The sequence below is a fragment of the Crocodylus siamensis genome, chromosome 1 (assembly GCF_052110815.1).
Source record: "Crocodylus siamensis isolate JL-2025a chromosome 1, ASM5211081v1, whole genome shotgun sequence".
Lineage (NCBI taxonomy): Eukaryota > Metazoa > Chordata > Crocodylia > Crocodylidae > Crocodylus > Crocodylus siamensis.
The window spans coordinates 276,390,369-276,414,555 of NC_143395.1; the positions used below are offsets into that span (position 1 = coordinate 276,390,369).

Here is a 24,187-nt window from a genome sequence, read left to right on the forward strand (position 1 = left end):
AAATGGAATTAATCCATAATTGCCTGGGAAAGGATCTTAGAGTGTCTCAACATAAAGAAGTATGGGAAATGCCTGCGGACACAGTGACACGGGAAAGGTTTTGCTGTGAGAATACTCACACTTGGGCTGGGCTTCACATCCAGGTGTCAACTGTCTGGATTAACAGTGCACTGAAACCCCATGAGGGTTATATCTGAAGAAGTGCATTCTTATTTTAACTTAAAGTTGGTGCTGCTATGTCTCCTGCAAAAAAAAAAAAAAAAAAATTAAATGTAACAGCCTTCTCAGCCACAAATTAATAAAACATCCTATTTTATTAAATATGTTAATGAGGATTTACTACACATAAATAAAGAAGTGGGGAAAATTTATTACTGGTCTTTTAACATCTGAACTTTATATAATACTCAGTTACATTTCAATTCAGTTTAAGGCTCTTTCTGCTATTATGACACAACTACCAACAGTGGGGGGTTTTCTCAGCCAGGTGCTGAAGTACCTGCTTAACTTTAAAGACTAAATAAACCTATGGAAATCAATGCAACTCACATGCTTAAAGTTAGGCAGGCACCTTAGTACTTTGCTGAATGAAGGCCTCTCACCCTCTGACTGGCAGCACTGAGATAACAGGGCAGCTATCTAAGAAGATAGTAGCTTGCCACCTGCTAGCACTGGAACAGGAGTCAATTCCAAGCTAAACATTTACAGAATACAAACAGATAAGAGAGAGAGACAGCGTGCTCTTCAGAGTGATTATCTGTTTCCATTTCTAAACAACTTGTTTCCTCATTATAGTGTCTCTCTCACCTACAGTGTTATAATCAGGGATCCTGGATTTCTCTGATAAAAATCCCCAATTTTTGGTTTAAAAAAAGTAACCTAAACTCCACATTTGTCCATGATTAAAATGAAACATCAACATATACATATACACATACATGGAATGCAATATATATTAGAACCCTGGTTATAACTGCCTTTTTCTTCTGTCTTCAGTTTGCCCTCACAAGCAGTTACCTCAAGCTGCGTTCAAGGACATAATCCTTCTCTTTAAAGCTAAGTGAATTTAGTGCTCAGAAAGTGGGGAGCTGAACTGAATGAAACACAGAGTTGCCAACTGTCTGTAAATGTATAGACACTTGGTAAAAAATCAAGCCTAAAAACACCTGATCAAAAAATCCATATGAAAGCTGTGTCATCCATAAAACCAGAAAGTCTTAGGAGCTTCAGTCAAGCTCCATGGTCAGAAAGAAGCTGGAGGCAGTGTTGCACAACAGTGCCACTTGGTCCTGAATGGGGGTGAAGCAGCCTGAAGGGAGCTCTTTCCAGAGCTTTGGGGCTCATGGAACTCTTTTAGCTTCCTGCTCGCCCTCCCAACCCATGTCTGCTGCTGCATCCCCTTTGCCCGTAACACTACTTTTCTCATAGGGAGGCAGCATGGACCCCAAGTCCTTTTGCTGGGGTCCAGCTGGGATAGGGAGATTGGGACCAGCGGGAGTAAGGCAGTGGAGGCAGCATGGTATCTAGTGCAGTCAGAGGTATCAGAGTCTGGGGATGTGTAGTGTACCCATACGGGTGGGAGGACATGGTAAAAACCAGTGCTGTAGTCAATCAGGGATCCTAAGAATTTTTTTTACTGACTAGTGTAATAGTAAATTAACAGAAGCTCCTGTTACTTTAAAGGGAAAACATGGCAGGCTAAGCTTGCTGTGGGAAGTTAGGTGCACTGCAATAAGCAGACAAGGGGCAGCCCCAGGCAGGGCAGGGGTAAAGACTGAAAGCAGCTAGGCCAAGTCGCTGCAAAGGAAAGCAGGCTGACCATCAAGACAAAGCAGAAACCACTGTGCGTGGCCAGAGGGCCACTTGACAGGAAGGGGTGGGGCTTTGAGGACACATGAGAATGGTGCCTGAAAGCAAACAGAAAGTCTAGAGAGGGGAGGAGAGGAGCTCCTGGGGGAGATACCTACAGCAGACAGATTAGCAGGCACCTGAGCAGTTCCACAGAACTGCTAGAAGAGTGTCAAAGGGAACTTATAGCCTGTAGTGAGGCAACAACCTAAAACCGGTTAGGTTTTTGGTTGTGAAGCAGTTGCCTGTATTGATGTTGTGATTTAAGCTTGAGGTTGGAAGACGGAGTGTTTCTAATAGAAGCAGTAAGGAGGCCGCAGGGATGTCTGAGAGGTACCTAGTATACAGCCCAGATGGGGTCAAGAACCGCTGGTTGGCAGTGGGGGGCTGGCATGGAGGGTGCCAACAGCTTTTCTGGGTTCAAGACCACAGGGTTCCGGCACAGGGGATGCAAGGAGCCTCCCATGGATCATGGACATTGGGGGATTGGCTAGATGCTGAGCAAGAGAAGGACAAGGGGCCTGCCAAGTGAGACCACAGGGAAGGCTGGGACAGAGGAGCTAGGCCAGGGCAAGTAGGTCTAGGTTTAGGAGTTGACAGCAAGAGCAGCCAGTGGGCTAAAGCCAAGGAGGCTGAAGCCTGTATAGGCTGGTACTCGGAGGACAGAGTAGTATCTGCGAGGCATGGGTGTGGCTTCAGGGACCACAAATAGGCCCTAAGGCAACCACTGCTATGAGGCCCTGACATGGCTGGGAGGGGCCCCCACTTAGTGTTTGAGGGGCAGGACTGGGATCAGCTGGGTATGGGAAGGACCCATTGGCCAGAACAGGCTAGGGCTTGCTCTGGGACCCTGGGGCAGCCTCCCTTTAACACTAAAATAATTCTATAATTCTCATGGCAGGTGAGAAAAAAGGGAGGATGCCCTGAAGAGTTAGACTGGGACAGAAGCCACCCCTGGGGTCCTGTCCTATCACACTATCTGCAAACATTTTATTGACAATGAAATATTTTTACAATGTTTAGTGTAAAATACCTACATTTGAACCTGGCCTTTGTTTAGGATTTGGCAGAAGGATTACATTTATATTATGTAAAACATGTGTCAGTAAAGGCATGTCAGTAAAAAAGTTTGTGAGTAAAAAAGTTTGTGGATTGTCTAGAAGAAAAATTGTTCTAGGTTGGCAATTCTGAAAAACATCCTCAAAAAAAGTTCTCAAACCTACTGCTACCATAAAGCAGCAGATCTAACTTGGGGAGTGATCCTGTAAGGTGTAAGGCAGGGGTGGGCAAAAAGTGGACTGTGGGCCAGATGCAGCTTACCAGGCTGTTCTATCTGGCCCATGGGGCCCCTAAAAATTTAGAAAATTAATATTTGTCTCCTCCTGGCTGCCTGTCATGCGGCCCTTGATGGCTTGCCAAAACTCAGTAAGTGGCCCTCCACCCAAAGTAATTGCCCACCCCTGGTGTAAGGCCTTCATTATGAAGAAATTAAAATCACCTGAGTGTACCAGTTCTGTTTAAGTATCTTCCCTGAGAAAAATTCTAAATGTGAATAAATGCATCACAGAGACATTAAAGCTGACAACTATATTCATTTGAAGGATGCACTGTTGTCAACTGATGTATTAAACCAGTGATGCTAAACCTTTTTTTCCGGGGGATAGGATGTGCACTGGCTGGTTCATCTGTGGGCCGGATCAGGCTTCTGATCCCAAACCGGCCCCTGGAGCAGGTCTGGCAGGCACCAACCAGCTGCATGGTGGATGGCAGAGGTCACCCTGGCCTCACAGGGGAAGAAGGCTTGACCTGACCCTGTGGGGGGAAAGGGATATGCCTTGACCCTGTGGGGGACAAGGGGTGTGTCTTGGCCTCAACCTGGACCCACAGAGGGGGAAGTGACATAGCCTAGCCCTGCAAGGGGAAGGGGGAATGGCCTAGCCCTTATACAGATGTTGACGGGGGTGGGGGGAGGGCAAATGGGACATGGCCTGGCCCTGCAGGGGAATTGGTTGCAGCCCATCTCTGATTGGCCACATGGAGTTTGGGGATTTGGCAGGGAAGGTGGTGGCCATATTAATGGCCACTATTCTCCTGCTGCCAAATTTCCTGACCCATCAGGAGCCCCATGAGCCAGAGGGTTCTGTGGGCTGCATCTGGTCCATGGACCAGGAGTTGAGCACCCATGTTTTAGACCAGTGGGGCCAACTTTTTTGGTATGTGTGCCACAAATTAACCCTGCACCCTCTCTGAGTGCCACTCTGCTTTCTGTTCCCTGCCTTGGGCTCCCTATATGATCTTCTGTTCTGCCTTCTGCTTCCTGCCCTATTTGCTACTGTGCTGTTTGTCCTATCCCTAATCTACTGTGTTCTATGCAGAAAGGCTGTCTGTGTCAGTTGTGGCACCCATGTTTTAGACTACTCAGTCTGTTTGTTACTTGAAAATAAAATGGTTTAGAAAGAAACATCTAGGCTACTTCCATTAGAGAGTCTCTTTAGCTTTAGTGTATCAGACACTTAAACAGTACCTGTTGCCAAAACCTTTGCATCTTGTAAATAGTGAGATATACCCTTTACTTGGGAAAGAGAAATAGTTCCTTTTTTTTGCAGACAATCAGCACGTACAGGAAAAATGTCTGATGGAGAAACTCACTATGCATGATAGTTTTCCTTTTGGGCTATGGAGGAGCATGTTGTTTTCCTTGTATTGTAACTGCATCTCTTCCTCATTTCTAGTGGCTTAATTGTTTGATGAATTATAATGGGAATTGTTCCTGGTAATGAATGTGGGAGTGGGCTAAAGGAGGAGAGTCACTAAGGAACTTGCACTGTTTGTTACAGCTTTTAAATTTTCTACATTGAAACAGACATATTGATGAAATGTTGACAACCATCTGTTACTGACATTTGTAAATAAATGCAAGAGAATTTAAATACTCCCTGGTTTGCTGTTCACTTTCAGGCAGAGGTCTCTCTTGTTTTAGGTTACATTGTAGTTTTTATCTTATTCAGATTATGTAGCTATTTTATGGTGATGTCATTATACTGATCCTGGACACATCTCAGGCAAACTATTGAACACATATCAAGGGTCTATGACCTACTTGTCTGGTGGTTAAAAAAAGGAGTTGTGATATGAAGTGAGGAGGAGATTTATAAGATTTCCTTTTGGGCTCTTTTCAGAAATGTATCAAACTTGGGGAAAACTCCCTCAGCTATTAACATAATTATTTACTTGTGTCACCCTGACAGCTAGATAAGATACCCTGATCATGGACTAGGAACTTCCCATGCTACAGGAATAAGGTCTGATATTACTAACTACATCTTTGATTGATACTACACCATTTTCCCCCTTTTGTCTCAAGTCAAATGTTGTCAAACTTTATTCTATTGTGGAAAGTATCAGTACAGATCTTGCTCATTTTAATATATCTCCTCCTACTCATATTCTCATCTTCACTCCTGGTATTGATTATATAATCTCTCTTGCTTCTATAACAATTGCTTACAGAAGAAAATAGCATGGGAAACTGCTACTGCTAGATATAGGATCCTGGTAGTGTTTCAGGCACCTGTCACAAGAAGAACTTGTTAATAGTTGCTATCATGTTGCACCATAATGTTCTCAGGAACTAAAAACTGTCCACTTTCAGATCTGGAGTGCTGCCTGATGTCTTTGTCTCCAAAATAAATATTGCTTCCCAGTTAAGTGTTCATTGTGGGAAAAATATAAGGGAAAGTGTTTCAAAAAATGAATAAAAAATGAACATCTGATTGCCCAGTGCTCCTCCTAAATGGTTCATTTTCAAAATCCTTTTAGTAAACTTTGGATACAACCTTATAGGAAACCTTAATACAGAAGTATTAAACACATTTTAGATAACAATTTTATTTATATTTTCTGCTAAATACGGGTTTAAAGAGGCTACGACCTCTTGTTTAGTATTGCCTGGAATTACTGTTTTATTAGTATAAATGCAATAAAAATGTAACTTATTTTTCTGTTAAATACTAATATATAAAAATGAAAAGGGCAAACTCTCCCTCCCATCAGATATCCCTATCTATGAGAGACAAATATGAAGCATGGCTGTATTATTTGCACAAATTACTGATTATTTTTGCTTCCACATGACTGCAGTGCTTATGGACGCTGCCAAGATAGATTAAAATCATTCATGAATCTGTAGTAAGGGTCTTAGGTTCAACTCAGCAAGTAATCTGCAGGGAAAGGGGTCACTGCCAAAGGATCCATCCTTGTTAATAGCTTCTCTGCCGTTTTGAACCACTAGCCTCTCTTATTTGAATAAATAATTGAGACTGTTTCTGGCTTTGTTCCACTAATGATACATTGGTCAAGGTCTAGTAGCATAGGGCAGAACTGTACAATCAGACAGGGAATGTAACAATGGGACTTGCTTCTTGCCACATTTGATGGACTACTGCTACACTGAAAGAAAAAGAAGTCTGAGGAGGGCAAACAAGGAAAAGGAACAAGTTTATGAGTTCTCTTTAGTTCTCTAAAATTTCCTAATGTTATGGAATACAATCATTTTCCTCCAACAAAGATGATGCTGTAGCTGGTGTGCAGCAACTTTGAACCAGGACAAACTGGATTTTGGAGTAGTATTGGCAACTATGGGTCTAGAAGGCTCGATGAGAGAAGTTTTATGTGGGTGAGTTTTTTCACCCAGTGGAGAGCCAGCCAAAAGGCTATGCATAATTTAAAATCCATTTAAGCATTTAAAACAGGAGTATATTGTTCATAGGCCTTATACTATTCTTTGAATATTCCCATCAGAAAGAAAAGAAAAACAGTAATGGAAGGTATTTAAGTGGGATGTTTTTTCTATATACCAGTAAGGTGAATAGTGGTGTTCTTCCTCTTCTTACAGTGATTTTTTTCATATATTTCTTCAAAAATTATAAGGAAAGCTGCAGTTAGAGGCACAGAAATATTTTAAATGAAAGCCTTGTGCGATACTTGAGAAAACGTTAGAAGATTTAGGAGATTAAGTTATGAAGCATAAAATATGCTATACTTCATCAGACCATTAGTCCATCTGAATGAAGCATGTCTGGAGTGATTCAGCCCCTTTCCTGCAATCAAGTATTACTGGTTTTGGAAAGTCAGAAGATATATCTATTATGATTATTCTATTTAAAAACTCCCAGGGTACCTGTTAATGAAGTGGTCTAATCCCTTTTTGGACATGGCTATACTATCTGCTTCCATAATATCCTGCGGCAATGAGTTCCACAAGATAACAATGTGCTGAATAAAAAGAATACTTCCTCTTGTTTATTGGAAACTTGCCTCCTGGGAACTTCAATAGGTGCTCCCTAGTTCTTGTATAATGGGGCTTGGTGAATAACAATTCCCTCATCACTTTATCCACACCCTTCACAATTTCACATACCTCTATCCTCAACTTGAGTTATAGGTTGCTATTTCAAATCCAGCCCATCTTGATGGTGATCAAAAGTTTCTACTATCTGATAGTTTGGAGTCACGTGTGATTTGAGCTGGTGCTCTTGGACACAAAATTGCCATCCAATATTATCTACAAATGCATCAATATCAGAGAGGCTTAAGGTTGAATTAACCTGGAAACTGAACTATCCTCTTTCTGCTCAAGGTGGCGCTTCCATTGTGTGGAACAGCTGACACCTCATTGGCCAGGCTTTCCACAATTTGTAATGAGAATTTTACTGTTCAGGATTGTCAATTTGGTGCCTTCCACAAGCATTGACAGCCAGATCCAGAAAAGGCATGAGTGCCTGAAACCAAAATACTGGTCCTGAAAAACCTTGCTTAGCTGCTACCTAAACCTAGAAGTGCCTAAACTCCATAGATACCTCAATTTAATGCTCTTCAGTTGCATCACTGATTGCATCTGGAAGCATCTTAGTCCTGACAAAGCTGAGAAGCTCAGTACTTAGCTTATGGCCACATCCTGTCAAGTTCCTGAAACTAGGTATTCATCCTAAGTTTCCGAAGGGACTTGATCCCAGAAGTCCCCAATACACATATATGGGACTGGGCTTCTCACAAAATGAAGTCATGGTAGGCACTTTCTTTTGAAACAGGGCCAACACAGGAGAAAGAAATTGGTGGTAGCAGCAGAATTTCATCTAATGACTGGATTGTGGCAGGGCACTGTTTGTAGAGTGCCCCCTCGACTGGTCCATGCTGGGGCCAGGACCAAGAAGGTCAAAAGGGCCACTGTGAGGGGCACCCAGAGTTGTGGGCCTGAGGCCCCACCTGGCCTTGGAGGTGAGGCCAGGGCACGTGTGTGGCCGAAGGTCCTGAGTGGGGACCACGCCTGAGAGAGGAGCCAGCTACAAAGGAGCTCAGCAGCCCAAATGAAGGCAGTGTAGGCCACCTGAGCAGAGAGATCAAAGGAGGGTCCTGCCAGAAGGATTCTGGAGCCTAGTGTGGGGCTGGTGTGACTAATAACATCTGGATGCCATCTTCAAGGCTTAAGCCGCAGTGTAAGGGAGGTACCTCCAAATATGGGGGTGCAGTAATGGGCAGCCTCCTGCCTTATTTAACAACATATTATTATTCCAACAAGGTGTGGCAGAAGAGACAAGTGTGGGGCTAGTTGCGGCCAGTGGGGATACCCACATTGCCACATAGATAATGGAACTGTCCTGGGCACAGCACTGTTAAACAGTGCTCAAATTTGAATGCAAGTGTCCCCTCTTTTGGGCAAGTATTCCTGAATGCCTGAATATTCCTGAATGCCCTTGCTGAGCCAAGGGGGTTTCTGAGCACTCTTAACCCCCCTTGCTCCTCTCAGGGACTGTTATCCTTTGGGCCTGGAAGATCACCCCCTTAAGGTACGACCATCCCTCATGGACTCCCATCTCCTCTACCTTCTGGGCCCTCAGTGCCTCCTCCACTAGTCTCCTAAGCTCATTGAAGTTGGCCCTTCTGAAGTCAAGGGCTTTAGCCTTGGTGTGAGCCCTTGACGCCCTGCACTGGACAGTGAAATTCAGCACGTGATGATCGTTATTGCCCAGGTGGTCAAGGACCTGCAGTCCCCTTACCAGGTCATCCCCTGTGGCCAGGACCAGGCCCAGCAAGGCGTTACCCGTAGTGGGGCTGTGCACTTCCTGGATAAGATGAAGGTCCTGTAATACAGCCAGGAACTTACACGAGTGGTCAGACCTGGCTGTCTGTTCCTCCCAGCAAATGTCTGGGTAGTTTAGGTCACCCATGACAATAACATCCCTTGACCTAATCACCTCCATAAGCTGACTGGAGAAGTTCTGGTCCAGCTCTTCCCCTGATTGAGTGGTCTGTAGTAGACACCCACTGTAAGGTCCCTTTTGCCATGCCCCCCTGTAGTTTTTCCCATAGTGTCTCTGACCAACCCTCCTCTAACCTGAAGCTATGCTCAAAACCTCAAATAAATGCAAAACAAAACTGAAATGTTATTTACCAAAACAAAGGGAATTCCACCCTTTGCAAGCCCGGCAGAATGGCTGACATTTAAGATTCGATGTCTTTCTCTGTGTCTGAAGCTTTGACTTCAGCTCTACCCTGATCACCACTATGTTGTTGCTTCTGCCCTGCACATATAGAAGATGGCCTTCTATCCCAGTTAGAGGTATAGGTTACTGTTAGAAGATTGATTATGTGGTGGGTGGAAACATCCAAAAGTCTCTCACAGCAATATCAGTGCCATACTTGAGGAGGAGGAAGAATACAATTTGCTGATTTACTAGCTCACAAGAATCAACTTATAAGGGTATTTTACCCTTGCCAAGGAAAATGGCTACATATAAAAAGAGGTGAATGGCAATGAAGATGACACTATATAATTTATGGTCCCAGGGTATACTTACTTCTGGCTCAGCTGAAAATAATAGTGTTCCACATCAAACATAATGGTACATTAATAGCTTGGCCAATGCTCAGATAGTAGATCATAGAAGAGAATTGCATATAATACTACAGCATCCTGTTTGGAGTCTTAAGAGCCAAAATCTAACAGTAATTACTTGGATGGTTGGTAACTCAGTTCCTACTGCCTTCATAATGACTGCATGGTTATGCTCTCAGTGGGAATGGAGTCTGATATTGTGCATCAGGAAGATATACTTACAATAAAATGAGTCTTACTCATAAATCCAGTCTTCCAGTTTAGACCTGCAAAGAAACAATATGCACCTGAAAAGCATGTATCCCTTCTCTTGGGGAAAGTGAGAATAGATAAAAGAAAAGGGAGAAATAAAATATTACTTAGTCTAACTGCTGAGTTGTTTTGCTGCAACAAAGCTGTTAATACATAATACACAATTGTTCCTGGGAAAATAATGAGCATCTCATGTTATAGAAGTCTTTTAGTTTACCCAGCATTTCTGCTAACAGCAAAAAACGCAACAAAATGCAATTAGGGGCCTCAGATTTGGCACTAGAACAGTGTATAAAGTGCCGGATGCTGGGATATTGCCAGGATATTGTCCTATTAGTTTTGTACATGGCTTGTGTTTCCAGGCCAACCTATTAAATTCTAATTAATTAATAAAAAAGAATTAGCATACAGCATACCTCACAAAAACAAGCAACTTCAACCTTATTATGCAAGCTTCCTCCCTGCTCCCCCACCCCCTGGTTTACAGGCACACATCACACTGGATCTAAATGAGACAGCAAACTGCACTGGCCATGGACCCCAGCTGTCATATAGGCAATGAAAATATCCCCTGCGGACTGGCTTTGTGTTTAAAAGGAATTAAAAGGATTTTTCCCCAGTACATCAGGATTTTTACAATACAGTGGAGGAAACAGGCCCATAAATATATGAGGAGAATAAAATTAATTAATTAATTATAAATAGGAGAAAGTATTTAATGCCTTCTTTTTTTAAGCATCCATCTTCTTAAAGCTGGCTAAAAGACAATAAACAAAAGGTAATGAAAAATGAGTAGAGTGAACAGAAGACTCGTATCATGTCTAAAATTAGATTGTGTGACATTTGTATTGCCATGGAATCATGGAACATTCAAAGATTCTTGTACTAACTTTATAAATGTTAAATGTATCTTTATGGGTTTATTGTAACCCTAAATCAATGCCTAAACTGAAGGGTGCTTCCAGCCAGATTTAAAGATTGAAGGAATGGGAAGCAGTAATTAACAAAACAATGCAGGTAACAAGTTTTGAATTTTCACTCCCCCTGGGGAAACAGCACACCTACATGTCTGACCTGGTTCAAAGGCTTTAACAGAACACTTGGAAATGGATGAAAGAAATCTCAGTTCTGTGTGGCAGAGATGGCACTCTATTTAAGAACTGGCATGTGACTGTGACATGACCTCCAAAGCACCTGAGGTACTTTAGACCTGCCAGGGTCTTCATGGCCATGTCTATATTGCCTCTTTGTACAACCTGGGCAGCCACCCCGAAAAGAAGCCCTGTCCATTTGGTCTCACTCCATGCACATGCACTGATGGCTGAGAATGGTCATGAGCAGCCCTGAGCACAGGGCACTACTTTCAGAACCTCTGTCTTGGAAGAGTCTGAACATGGTGCCGAGGGCAAGTGCTCAGGCAAGCTTCCAGCCATTCAGGCTGCCTGACTGTGTTGACTTGGGGATGACACTTATTTTCTTGTCAAAAGTCCCATGCTTGGCAGGGAGACAGCAAAAACATGATGCACCTGGGAGCTGGTTGAGGGCCTGACAAGTTTGACACCTATGTAAGCTGCTTATTTTTCAAAGAGATTTATTTTCTCTGAAATCTTCTTAATAGATGGTAGAAGAAAAGAAGGAAGAAAAAATTTTAGGAAATACTCTGCACCACATTTACGGCCCTTACATATGAATTTCACGTGTGATAATTGCGGAAAGGATGGTCATTCAAGAACTGGGCCTTACAGCTACACTCACAGGTGTTCGACCAGCTGATGCTTTATTTGGTGCAAATGTATTGTTGTGTGAGACAGATGAATGCTTTGTAGGCCTGCGTGAAGCAGCAAGTATTTGCTTTGGATTTGGCCAATTCAGAGGGACAGTGATTCAATTCGGTGATTTAGCAGGGCTTGGGGGTGGGTGCGTGCACCCAGATCGGGGTGGGGCCGGTGGCAGGGGCTATGAGGAATTTTAGTGTGGCTGCAGCTCTCCCCAAAGCCGCCACTCCACTGCGCTATATGGGGTGGGCAGAGACTGCTCCGGGCTGAGACTGGGGCTAGCTTCTGAGAGCATAGCCCTGGCTGCACCTGCCCCGTGAAGTACAGCCCAGAGGCAGGTGGCTGAGGCTAGCTTCCCAGAGTGCAGCCTGGCGCAGCCTGCTTCATGCAGATCTGGGGGCACATGCCCTCCCGGACTGGCAGTGAGACCCTCCCGCCCCGAGTCCTGCACCCCCCTGCCCTGGCTGGGCAGTTTGTCCCAGCCCCAATCCCTCCCTTGCTGTGGGAGCATTAATCTGCCCCCCCAACCTCTTCCCTCCCTGCTTCACCCACCACAGCAGACTTAACAGCTGGAGGCAGCTATATCCAGCGCCGTGGAGGACTGCTGCCTGTATAGTCTATGGCCGAATCTCTGAATCAGCGCCAAATCTCTCCAAATTGATTTGGAGGCTTCTGAATTGATTCAGACCTTTTAATGGGTCTCCTGATTCAATTTGGATTTGGAGATTTGGCTGCCAAATTGGGACGAATCTCTTCCAAATCGAATTGGCTACCAAGGCTTCACACAGCCCTAATGCCTTGTTTTATGAGAAATATTTGCTCACTGAATAACCCTCCCATTGTCCCCCCAGACAACAGAATTGCTAGTGCTGAAGTTAGCCTGCTAAGCCAGTCACAAAGACCTGCAAGAGTCTGCAGCCCTCAGTCTGGAGGGGGTACACTTCAAGACTATGCCCCCAAAATGTTGATAGCTACAAGCCTGAGGCCTAAATGGGGTAACCCCCCAAGAGACAAAAAAGGTGTCAGGTTAAGTTAGGAACTGTGGCAATAAACAGTATTTGATTATAAATTGCTAGCACACTTTTAGACTTTGAATAGATAATAAAATCAACATATTGATTTAAAGAAATGAGTTGGTTATTGAGAGGATCAGTGTTAGGCCTGGTCTTTACTAACATCTTCATTAATCCCCTGCAGGCAGGTATCACTATCTCATTAAAAAATCTTGCAGGCGATACCATATTGGCAGTATATACATGCATCCATCAAAACAGAAATAATAAAAAGTTACTTGAAGAAAATAAAGCAAGGACAGAAAAAAAATGAGATGCAATTTAAAACCTAAAACTAAAAGTTCATAAATTTAAAGAAAAATAAACAAACATAGACATCGGGGATGTAGGGGGGCAGTTAGGAAGGCCAAGGCAGAGATGGAACTGGGACTAGCTTCCCAGATTAAGGACAATAAGAAGTCTTTTTTTAAATACGTGGGGGGTAAAAGGTCCCGGGTAATGTGGGGCCCTTGCAGGACGACATGGGTAACTTGGTCGTCACACCAGACGGCAAAACTAACATGTTTAACGATTTCTTTGCCTCCGTCTTCCTAAGTAGGGACCAGAACAGCCACCTCCCTGCTGGGCCCTCCTCGGGCCCCGGGGGAGGCACACCTGGGCCACGGGTTAGTGAGGATTTAGTTAGGAAGCTTCTGGAGGGGTTGGACGTATTCAAGTCAGCCGGCCCGGATGATCTCCACCCTAGAGTTCTAAAGGAACTGGTCGGGGTCATTGCAAGTCCCCTGGCACAACTTTACGAGCACTCGTGGTGCTCTGGTGAGGTACCGGAGGACTGGAAGAGGGCCAACGTGGTCCCCATCTTCAAAAAAGGCAGGAAGGAGGACCCGGGAAACTATAGGCTGGTTAGTCTCACCTCGATCCTAGGCAGGCTGTTCGAGAAAATTATGCTGGCACACATCCAGGAGGGGCCAGCAGGGGACTGCATGCTTAGGGGCAACCAACATGGGTTCATCAGTGGAAGGTCCTGTCAGACCAACCTGGTGGCCTTTTACGATCAAATCACCAGATTGTTAGACACAGGGGTAGCAGTGGATATAGTCTTCCTGGACTTCCGGAAGGCTGTTGACACTGTCTCTCACCCTGTTCTCATTAAGAAACTGGGGGGCTGTGGTGTAGACACCTACACAGTCAAATGGGTTGCCAACTGGCTGGAGGGCCGCACCCAGAGGGTGGTAGTAGATGGGTCCTTCTCAATCTGGAAGGACGTGGGCAGTGGGGTTCTGCAGGGCTCGGTCCTCGGGCCCGCACTGTTCAACATCTTCATCAGCAATTTGGATGAGGGGGTAAAAAGCACCATGTTCAAATTTGCTGATGACACTAAGATGTGGGGGGACGTGGGTACTTTGGAAGGATGCAACAGGCTACAATCAGACCTAGACAGGTTACAAGGGTGGGCGGATGAGAATAGGATGGGTTTCAACACAGACAAGTGCAAGGTGATGCACCTCGGGAGGAACAACCGGCACCATACCTACAGGTTGGGGAACTCCCCTCTTATCAGCACAGAGGCGGAAAGGGATCTGGGGGTCATCATTGACTCCAAGATAAACATGGGCCGGCAGTGTGGAGAGGCAGTCAGGAAGGCCAACCGCACCTTGGCATGCATCAACAGATGCATCTCGAGCAGGTCCAAGGAGGTGATCCTCCCCCTCTATGCGGCACTGGTCAGGCTGCAGTTGGAGTACTGCGTCCAATTCTGGGCGCTGCACTTCAAGAGGAATGTCGACAGCATGGAGAGGGTCCAGAGGAGGGCCACTCGTATGATCAGGGGACAACAGGGAAGGCCCTATGAGGAGAGGCTACGGGACCTGAACCTGTTCAGCCTCCAAAAGAGAAGGCTGAGGGGGGATCTTGTGGCCTGTTATAAACTAGTCAGGGGGGATCAGCAGGCATTGGGGAAGTCACTGTTTCCCCGAGCACCGCCAGGAGTGACCAGGAATAACGGTCACAAGCTGGCAGAGGGTAGATTTAGGTTAGATATCAGGAGGCGCTACTTCACAGTCAGGGCGGCTAGGGTCTGGAACCAGCTTCCAAGTGAAGTGGTGCAGGCTCCTACCCTGGGGGTGTTTAAGAAGAGGTTAGATGAACATCTTGCTGGGGTCATTTGACCCCAGTATTCTTTCCTGCCATGGCAGGGGGTCGGACTAGATGATCTGCTCAGGTCCCTTCCGACCCTACAAACTATGAAACTATGAAACTAAGCCATGGGAAGGAGATAGGATAGCAATACCACTGGGGAGTAGCAGGACAGGGTAACATGGCCTGTAACTGGACAGAAAATCTGAGAATAATTTGAAGTATGAGATGAGAACAAAAAATTGCCCAGGGTCTGATTTTGATAAGATTACAATATGTGAATATCTTAACTCATGCGATTATTTCTGTTGATTTCAGGAAACAATTTACATTCTTGACACAAACATGTGATTGAGCTATGGTAGATCTTCTTTATATGTCTTTAGTGCTTCTTTATATGGCTTTTGATCAGTGGTTCTTAACCTTGACCCATTTGTAAATTTTGATGGCCAGTCGCAAACCAATGCCTCTCACTCCTGACCTACTGCCCCCATTCCATATCTGTGGGGCATGGGGGTTCCAAGCAGCCCCCTGCAGGCTGGAACCTATAGTTTCCCATATTCTTTTTCCTAAAGGAGAATCCATTTTACAAGTTTGTTTGCAACCCTTTCATTTATTCTTGTGACCCACTTTTGGGTTGCAACCCACGGATCGAGAAATGTTGCCTTAGACTAACTGGCTCAGAGAGACATGAGCCTTCACAGGTAACAACCTAAAATGGGGAGGAATTAGTGTAGTATGGATGGTAAAACTACGAGTAATGGGATTTGATTTAAAAAAGCAACAGTTATTCTGGGGAGTTTGTTCTATTTTATTGTATTTTAATATTTTTATTCGTCTTTATAATTTATGTCATTTTTATTGTGAGCTGCTCTAAACCTCTTTTTTGGCAAGGTAGCTCATAAATCTAATAAATAACTAAATAAGCATCTGGAAAGTGTCTTGAACAGTGAAATGTCCTGAACCATAGAACATTCTTCCAAGGAATGGAGAGAACCATATAGCTGTAGACTTCCAAAACTAAAATGGACAACATCTTTAAAAAGGTATTATAGAGAATAAATGCCAAAAAGATAGACTGGGTCAGTGGTGCCCAACCTTCCAACCCCATTGGCCAGACAAATGGCTCAGGGTCCATCAGTCTGTGGGTGTGATCCAGCGCACAAACCCAGCCACACAAGCCTGGAACCCACCATTTGTCAGCTCAGCCTCACAAGGCTAGATCCAGCGACAGAGTGACACTGCACTCCAGCCATGTTATCTGACCAACAGGACTCCCCAAGGTCTAGAAATTTGGCAGCCGAGGAGCGGTAAACAATGCTGCCACCATTCTCTTGCCACCAAATTTCCAGATCTTTGTGGATCCCTGTAGGCTGTATGACATAGGCAGAACTTGGCCCATGAGCCAAAAGTTGAGCACTACTGGACTGGGTGATTTAAAAAATCCACATCTGTTTTCCCTTACCAAAAAAAAAAAAGGTACAGAAAGACAAGGTCAAAAGCAGACAGGATGAGTGCTGAATAAATATGTAAGCACCTTGGAAACAAGAACAGATCTGTCTTCCTCTGTGGGGGTCTCCAATCCTGCAATTATTTCTTCTGCTCACTTTGGTTTCACACATTTCTCCCTGTTCCTGCATTATGCTCTGGCCTTACAATTATCACTTCTGCTACAGAAGAAAAAAAATCACACATTTGAAATTCTCTTCCAGCACAATTGATCATAACATTTTATGAAGTGCCAATGGCTTTCCTTTCAGCCTATCCAGCTCGTATACTCAAAAGCATTTCCAAATCCTGTTCTCAACAACGTTTTTTGCTGCCACAAGCTGTTCTGTCTCCAGAAACGGAATTTATTTTTTAAAAGTGTTAATAGTAAAAAAAGCAGAAAAGGCCTGACACTTCCTAATGTGAATAGGGCTATTAGTAAGAAAGCAAGCAAGGTTTTGGAGTTAAAGCACAAGACAGAATTTTAATGGAGGATTCTAGTAATGACTCAATGCTAGCAAAATCATTTACACCTCTTCCATCCACCTTTTTCCATCTCTGATACTGGAAGAAAATATTAACACTACATGAGTGATGAAATGTAACTCTCCAGGTTGTTTAAAGCAATTTGAGATCATTGGATAAAGGTTATTTTAGATGTACAGTAGATACTTACAGTACCAACACTAGTTAAAGATTAATGGCATGACTTCCATTCTATCATCTACAATTTCCTTGGCCACAGCTTTCTCTCATCCTACATGCATGCTGAGCCCAAAAGTGTTTAAAAAGGAAAAGGCTTGAATACATTCATCCGAGCTGTTTGAATGATGGGAATGTAGAAAAACCCTCCCACCCCCAAGTGCTCTAATCGAAACAATTGCATTCTGGTATCTCTGATATCTAAAAACAGTACTAGCTTTGTGTGGGAATCATACTGGGTTCAGGAAACAAGGTGACTTTGAAGAAAATCTGCAGAGTAGGTTTAAAATTATGCATGCTTCAATTCAGCAGTTTTGCATTTGGACACTATGTCTTATTCCCAGTTGTTTGGGGCTTGGCGGGCATGCATTTGTTATTGTGCCCTGCTGATGACAGCAGCGGGACATATAAGTGCTTTGAGAATTAAAGCAAGCCCGAAGAACTGAATTAGAAAATGATACAGGAAGTGTACCTTGTAAGGAAATAGTGTTAGTCAAGGTGGGGTTGTAAGGACTACGTACTCTGCAGAAGGCAGAGCATGGCCGCCAAGGGTGGATCCAAGGTGGGGTGCAGTAGTTCAGTTGTACCCTTTTACATTATATGCTCTACCTCCACTTTAAAACCAGCTGCCTTGGAGGAGCATTGGTTTTTCTATTCAGGTATCACTACTGGGTACATCTACATGTGTGCTTTAATGTGCATTACCCTATTTGAATGCACATTAAAGCTACACATAAAAAACATGCTTTTCAGTTAATGCACATTCAAATAGGCTAATGTGCATTAAGCGTCTCTTTAAAATTGTTTGCTTTAGTTAATGCCCATGCAGACAGGCAAATGTGCATTTTCCTAGTACCTCACAGTGGAGGTACTAGACTTAATGCACTTTAACTAAAGCACATTAATGCATGTGTAGATGTGCCTGCAGAGTCAATTGACATCATAGCTCATTACCTCCCTCATTCCTTCTAATCTCTCTCTACTGCTACACAGGTGTTAACTGCCTTGCCATTCATTTCTACCCAGGAGAACTTTTGCAATCTTTTCCCCTATGTCTGAAGAAGGGTGCTTGTGCCCAAAAGCTTGCAATTATTTTTTTTTTTGCAAAAATCAAGTTGGTCTAATGAAAGATAACACACCTCTACCACCAGTTCTGACTCCTTTTGCCTTTTTTTAAGGCTCTTGCAGTTCCCCTATTCAATCCATTATTTCTTCTGCAGTTTTGCTGTCTTAATGCCTCTCTTCTATTTCCAGGTCCTGCAGACTCTGTTGTTGTTGAAACTTTAGCTGAAAAATCGTGTGGTACTATGAACTCAGGTGTAGGAATGTCTGACAATGAAGGACTGGGGAGCACTGTCCAGATGTCAAAGAGGCTAGATTTGGTTTGAGGAATCTTGAATAAGAAGAGACACTATGGTGGCTCCTGCACTAATGAGGCAATTCTGATTATTTTTTCAAAGCTTTTGTTTTGGCTTGGTGTGGGGGTTTTTTTTTTTAACTAAGTTTCAATTCAGCCAGTTTGTGCACATTCCAGAACTATAGTCGAGGTGGTTTTTTTGGCTTTTATCTTAAACTCAATAATATACTCTTCTCCGCCCCCCCCCCATATTACTAAAGCTTCTAGTTTCCCTTTAAATCGTGCAAAAATGGATATCGTGTGTGATGCTGCGCCACACCATGTGCAGCACCCCCGACCTGCACAAGCAACAGCCCTGGAGGGCGCGTGTCGTCAGTACACTGGAACAAGCTGTGCGGGGTGAGAAGGCCGTCGGGCACCTGTGCCCAACGCATGCGCAGACGGATCCCCACAGGGCGCGCACGTGCTGGGGGAAACCTCACACATTACGTAGGATATGAAGGGGGGGGCATCAGCCACCGCGCATGCGCAACTGACGCTTACTCTAAGCGTGGCTAGTGCGTGGGTGAGGGAAAGGGGTGGGGCGGGATCTCTCCGAGCTGCTGATGGGCTGATGCCATGCCGAGGTCCGTGTCTCCCTCGCTCATTGGCCGTCATCCAACCGTGCGTGTGTGTGCGTGTGTGTGCGCGAGAGAAGATGTGCATTCACCGCCCTTGCTCGCTGATTGGCTCCTCGAAATCCTCTTTTCCCTTCCCACATCGCTCATTGGTGGCTCGCCAAGGTAACTCCGACGCCGTGGCTCTCAGGCCTTTGGAAGCTTGGGTCCGGCCCGCTGATTGGATAGCAGGTCCTCACCCTCCCCATTCCTCCGCCCTCCAGCAAAGCGGCGCGGGGGGAGGGGCTGTCTGTCCTTCCCCCTCCCCCCGCCGGGTCCCGCCCCGCCCCACACAGCCGGGGGGAGGCGGTTGGCCCCGCCCCACCGCGCTCCTCTAGCTCGAGCCGGAGTCGGAGTCGCCACGGCCGCGCGCTCGGGCTCCGTTGTCGTCGCCTCTCACGCCGGGCACCGTAAGTGCCGCCGCCCGGGCCTGGGGTTGGGGAGCCCGGCTAGTCCGTGCGTGTGGGCATGTGCGTATGAGTGTGCATGTGCGTAGGTACGTGTGTGTGCATGCGTGCGTGTATGCATGCATGTATGCATGCATGTGCGTGTACATGGCGCGGGAGTAGCCGTCTGCTCTCTCATTGCTCCCCCTCCCCCCTCCGGGGTGCGGGCGGGTTGTAACTGCTGCTGGCCCGGGGGGGAGGGTGCAAGCTTTGGAGCTGCTGATCCCTGAGCCTTCCTGCAGATGTCAGGCGACTTGGGTCGGGGGATGCTGCTGCTGCTGTTGGGGAGGGAGAGGCAGGCAGGGAGCTGGACCTGCCCATGGGAGGGGCTGCGGTGTGGGACCCAGTCCCAGCCGTAGTCCCAGTGGCACTTGGCGCAGAGAATCCTTGTCAAGGGACCTGCTGGGCAGGGGAGGTGTATTGTTGCTCAGAAGACAGAAAGCGTCCCGCTGCTTTTACAAGTGATAGAGAGACTCGGCGGGTCCTGACGAGCTTGTGAGTCAGGAGGGCTGGGTGCCGTCTGCACACCCCTCTTTCTGCTTCCCAGCATTTGCTGGCAGAAAATATGACTTGTCACCCTGGGTGTGTCCTGTCCATCGCCTCTGCCCCACCCCTTGGCTATAGGCACATGAAGGCACAGAGCGTTTTTGTGTCAATCTTCACTTGCCGTCTGCACCTTGGTTTCCAAGGTCTGTAGATGTCTAATGTCCCCTTTAATGTGCTGAGTAGCATCCTTGCAGATGCAGGCTCTTTCTCCCCCCTGTTGATGTTAGTTATGGTAGAGAAGGTGCAACCTGAAACAGAAGTGGTTGGCCCAACCTTTTCTTCCAGCTCCTCATGGTTTAAAAAAAAAAAATGTGCAAATGCTGATCCATGTGATGCGGCTGTGGGAAGACTTAATGTTGCTGAAGGGCTTTGTACTTTTTTTCTGACAGAGGTTAAAATAAGAAGACTACTCTTACCATCGAGTGATTCTAGTACTGCACTGAGAAATGCTGTTACCTTATGCTGTGTCCTAATGAGAGCATAACTGTTGTTGATGATACTCAGCAATGGAGGCAGCAACACCAATACTGAACATGGCTTAGCTGCAAGTGTAGACAAAAGTTTTCAGTGCTTGCACAAAACTTCTGAACGCTGTTTCTATTACCTTTACTCACAATTGAAACTTGTTTGTCTGAACCTGTCCTTGACCTTTTTATTGATGAAACTTCATTTTTTCTAGCATAAATCCTGCCTGTGTTAAGATACCAGTTATGCTTTTAGGAGCATCTTGAAGCTAGCTTCTGGATGGCTGCCTTCATCACTTAATATCGTTTAACTGGGGAAGTTGCGTGCCTATTTTCTGATTATACATTTGTCAGTGAAGAAATCTCAAAATAGTCACAGATGACAGGGTTGAACGACTTATTTTAATCCTAGTTTTATTTGTTAATTCAACAGATGCAGTTTATGTTGCTTTTTAGTCGTCAGGGGAAGCTGAGACTTCAGAAGTGGTATGTCCCGTTATCTGACAAAGAGAAGAAGAAAATCACCAGGGAACTTGTTCAAACCGTGTTAGCCCGTAAACCGAAAATGTGCAGCTTCCTGGAGTGGAGAGACCTGAAGATTGTCTACAAAAGGTTGTTCTGCCTCACTGAGCTTATAATTGCTATACAGCAAAGAGATATTTAATAAATAGCAAAGAAAATAATGAAGGTTGAATGTTTTCTCCCTTGCTGGTTATGAAAGAAGGCTGGTTTCGAGCTTTTTTTTCTTAAATCTAATTTGATAACCTAGTAGGAAGCATTCATCTGTAGAGAGCCACTCATGCGTGTAGCAATGTGCTGAAGAAAGGAGATTAGATTTTCTTACACACAAAAAGGAATGATTCTTCCTACTTCTCTGCTCAGCTGTCCACAGTAAATGGATGCGTGCACATTTGAAATGTGTATGATTGAACGGGTAATTATTTAGAAAGTCTACCTTTTTGTAAACATGTTTACTTCAAGGGATTAATAATTTCATAAATCGGTTACGAATATAATTTGGTCTTGAAAGCTCACAGACATTGGATAGAATTTTTTTTTTTGCTCTGAATATAAATAGTACATTTCTTCTAGTGAGAAATCATGATTAGCTGAGAAATTACAATCAGATTTCTATGGATGCAAGTGCTATATAATTTTCTTCATCAAAAATCTCCTTTTCCACCTATTTTTCTAGCAAAAATGGTAAGGTTGTGAAGCTGGAACATTCTGTTGACCTTTTGAATATAATATAAAATAGACCTGTGAAAGAGCTTTTCTATACAAATTACTGTAATTGACATTCTAATGAGATGACAGAAATTTTATCCGACTAAAAGCTAATATTGTAAATGGAATTTTATCCTTTGAGTTTAAATATTTTAAATAGAGAATCAAATAGCTTCCATGGGTTTTCCTTCTTTTTATCCTTTTTTTGCTTCCTCCTTAGCCCGTAAATAAAATTTCTTCCTCTACCAGATCTGCATTCTTCCCAGTGGGAGAGCATTGTTTCTTCCACTCTGAAGTGGAACTGAAATGATAATAGGTAACTCTTACATTGACACAGGATGGAAATAACAGAGCTAGTTGTGAAATGATTAGTCAGGTCCCAATTCTACATACACTTAAATGTGTAATTTCATGCATGTGCACACTACCATTAGGGATGTAACTACTGATTTAAAAAAAATATCCATTTAACTTGTTGTAATTACAATGTTTAAATGATTAATAACTATGGCAGGCCCCAACCTGGCCTGCAAGGGGCTGCACCAGCCTGGTCTGTGGGATACCCCTCCCTAGCTTGGTACCATCAGGGCACTTCTAGCCCCTCCAGAATGTGGCAGGGGTTCAGCAACTCCCCAGGGCCACACCTCAGGACAGACTGGGTGGGTGGGTCTCCTATGGGGCTGGGGGGGGGGTGGGGGAGGGCATGCTGTAGGGCTGAGCTGTAGGCTAAAGGGAGTTGCCTGGCACCCACTTACCTATACCTTGCCCTGCTAGGCCCTGCAGCAGCTGTAGCAACAAAAGGCACTTCGTACGGTTGGGCACAGGGATGGTGATGGGGGCACTGGCATTGGTCTCCAGTCTATGGCTCTGTAAAGTTAGACTGGGGAGGGGGGTGCTGAGCTCGGGGCTGGTGCTGCCCTGGCCCACCCTGCCATGGAAATGCTTACGCCTACCTGCCCAGAGCAGCATGGGGAGCCTGGAGCCAAAGCAGCCTCCCCCCTCTCCCCCGACAGGCAGCATAGTCCAGGAGGCCCTGGGCATCATCTGGCAACAAGGGGCACCAACTACTGATGTGCAACTCCCTGGAGCCTCTGCAGCAACGTGGAAGGGAGGCAGGGTGGGGAGAGGTGACTAATACCTAATAGCTAGGCTCCATGGACCCTGTGGCAGGTGGCAATGGCCTGCCTAGAGCCCAGGCTGCTTGTGGCAGGCGATGGGGAGGCCACAAGTGGCTGTACTAGTGTCTGTATAGTTTAGCTATTAAGTATTAGTCACCTCTTTTCCCCCCCCCCCCCTTCCCCTTCCACTCCTCACTCCTATCTCCCTCCTTCCTGTTCTGGTTCCTGCTGGGGCACTGCAGGGCTTCCCTTCCCTCCTGGACTGCAACTTGTTCCAGGTTAAATGATAACTGGTAAGCTAGAATCGGTTATCTCTGAGCCAGTTAGTTAAACAGTTGTACAGTTGTAATTGTTTATCTGTTTCCCTGGCTGTGAGCCTCTTTAAGCAGGACTTGTCTGGGGATACAGGTGCATTCTTTTGAAGCCCGTAACCTGCTCACCAAGAACACAGAGCATCTGTTGTAACCTCTTGTTTCCATCCTCTTAATCTCTAGTGTGATCCAACACCCCCTGTCGCCCCCCCCCCCCATCCTTTTAATTTCTTGCATGATCTAACACATACGCGCACATATGGCTGATGATCAGTACTGGCACTTCCTGTAGCTAATGAGCTGCTCATAGTCCTAGCTCATATCAGTCTTTCAGACATCAGAGTGGGGATCATCAGACTTAGTGGAGAGCCACCTAACTTCTGCTCTGAGTGCACACTACCCTTTTTTTTGTCCTGCATCAGGAAGACTGTGCAGGCCACTGTTGAAAGGGCAGCACAAAAGACAGCCAGGAGCAAAAGGTAACTTTGCCTCCTGGTGATTAGTACATTTGCCTGGCAGGTGGGAGGCCTGGATTAGATTTCTGCACCATATCAAGCTGTTGGCTGTACTGAGGGGTTGTGTATTTTCCAATTTTGGGGTTTTTTTTAAAGCTTACCTAGGCAGACAACTTGGTTTAGATGCTAAGTTCTTAAGAGAGACTTCACAGTAGCCATAGTGTGGAAGGAAAGAATTAATCACTCCAAGTGCCTATGCTGGTAGTTCTCAGCCTTTATGGACTTAAGGCCCCCCTCATTAGGTACATGGCACCCCTTGGAAAATGCCAGTTTTTAGTTTTCATTCATTTTTTGACTATGGAAATGTAATACAGAAATTTTTCTGTTGCAGAGAACTCGGGGAGACCACAGTATGTCAACATTTTTTTTTTTTTTAACACTGTGGATTCTTAATTAAAATTGTTGGGTTTATCTTGTCAATCGTGTTTGCATGCCTAAT

The 24,187-nt window shown here is 45.0% G+C and overlaps 1 protein-coding gene across 6 annotated transcripts in view; it reads left to right on the plus strand.

Annotated features, from left to right (window-relative positions):
• AP1S2 (adaptor related protein complex 1 subunit sigma 2) overlaps window positions 1–24,187 on the plus strand; it is a 91,288-nt gene that overhangs the window by 24,378 nt on the left and 42,723 nt on the right. For 5 of the 6 annotated variants that reach the window (XR_016444254.1, XR_016444253.1, XR_016444252.1 and 2 more), the window contains exon 2: window positions 21,011–21,189. Coding sequence is in view for 3 of the 6 variants with exons in the window: in XM_090063191.1 (XP_089919317.1) it covers window positions 21,011–21,189 (179 nt within the window). In the remaining 3 variants the exon portion in view is untranslated. Of the gene's footprint in view, window positions 1–19,349; window positions 19,532–21,010; window positions 21,190–24,187 lie in introns of those variants that run through there. The other variant, XM_090063194.1, reaches the window with a different exon arrangement.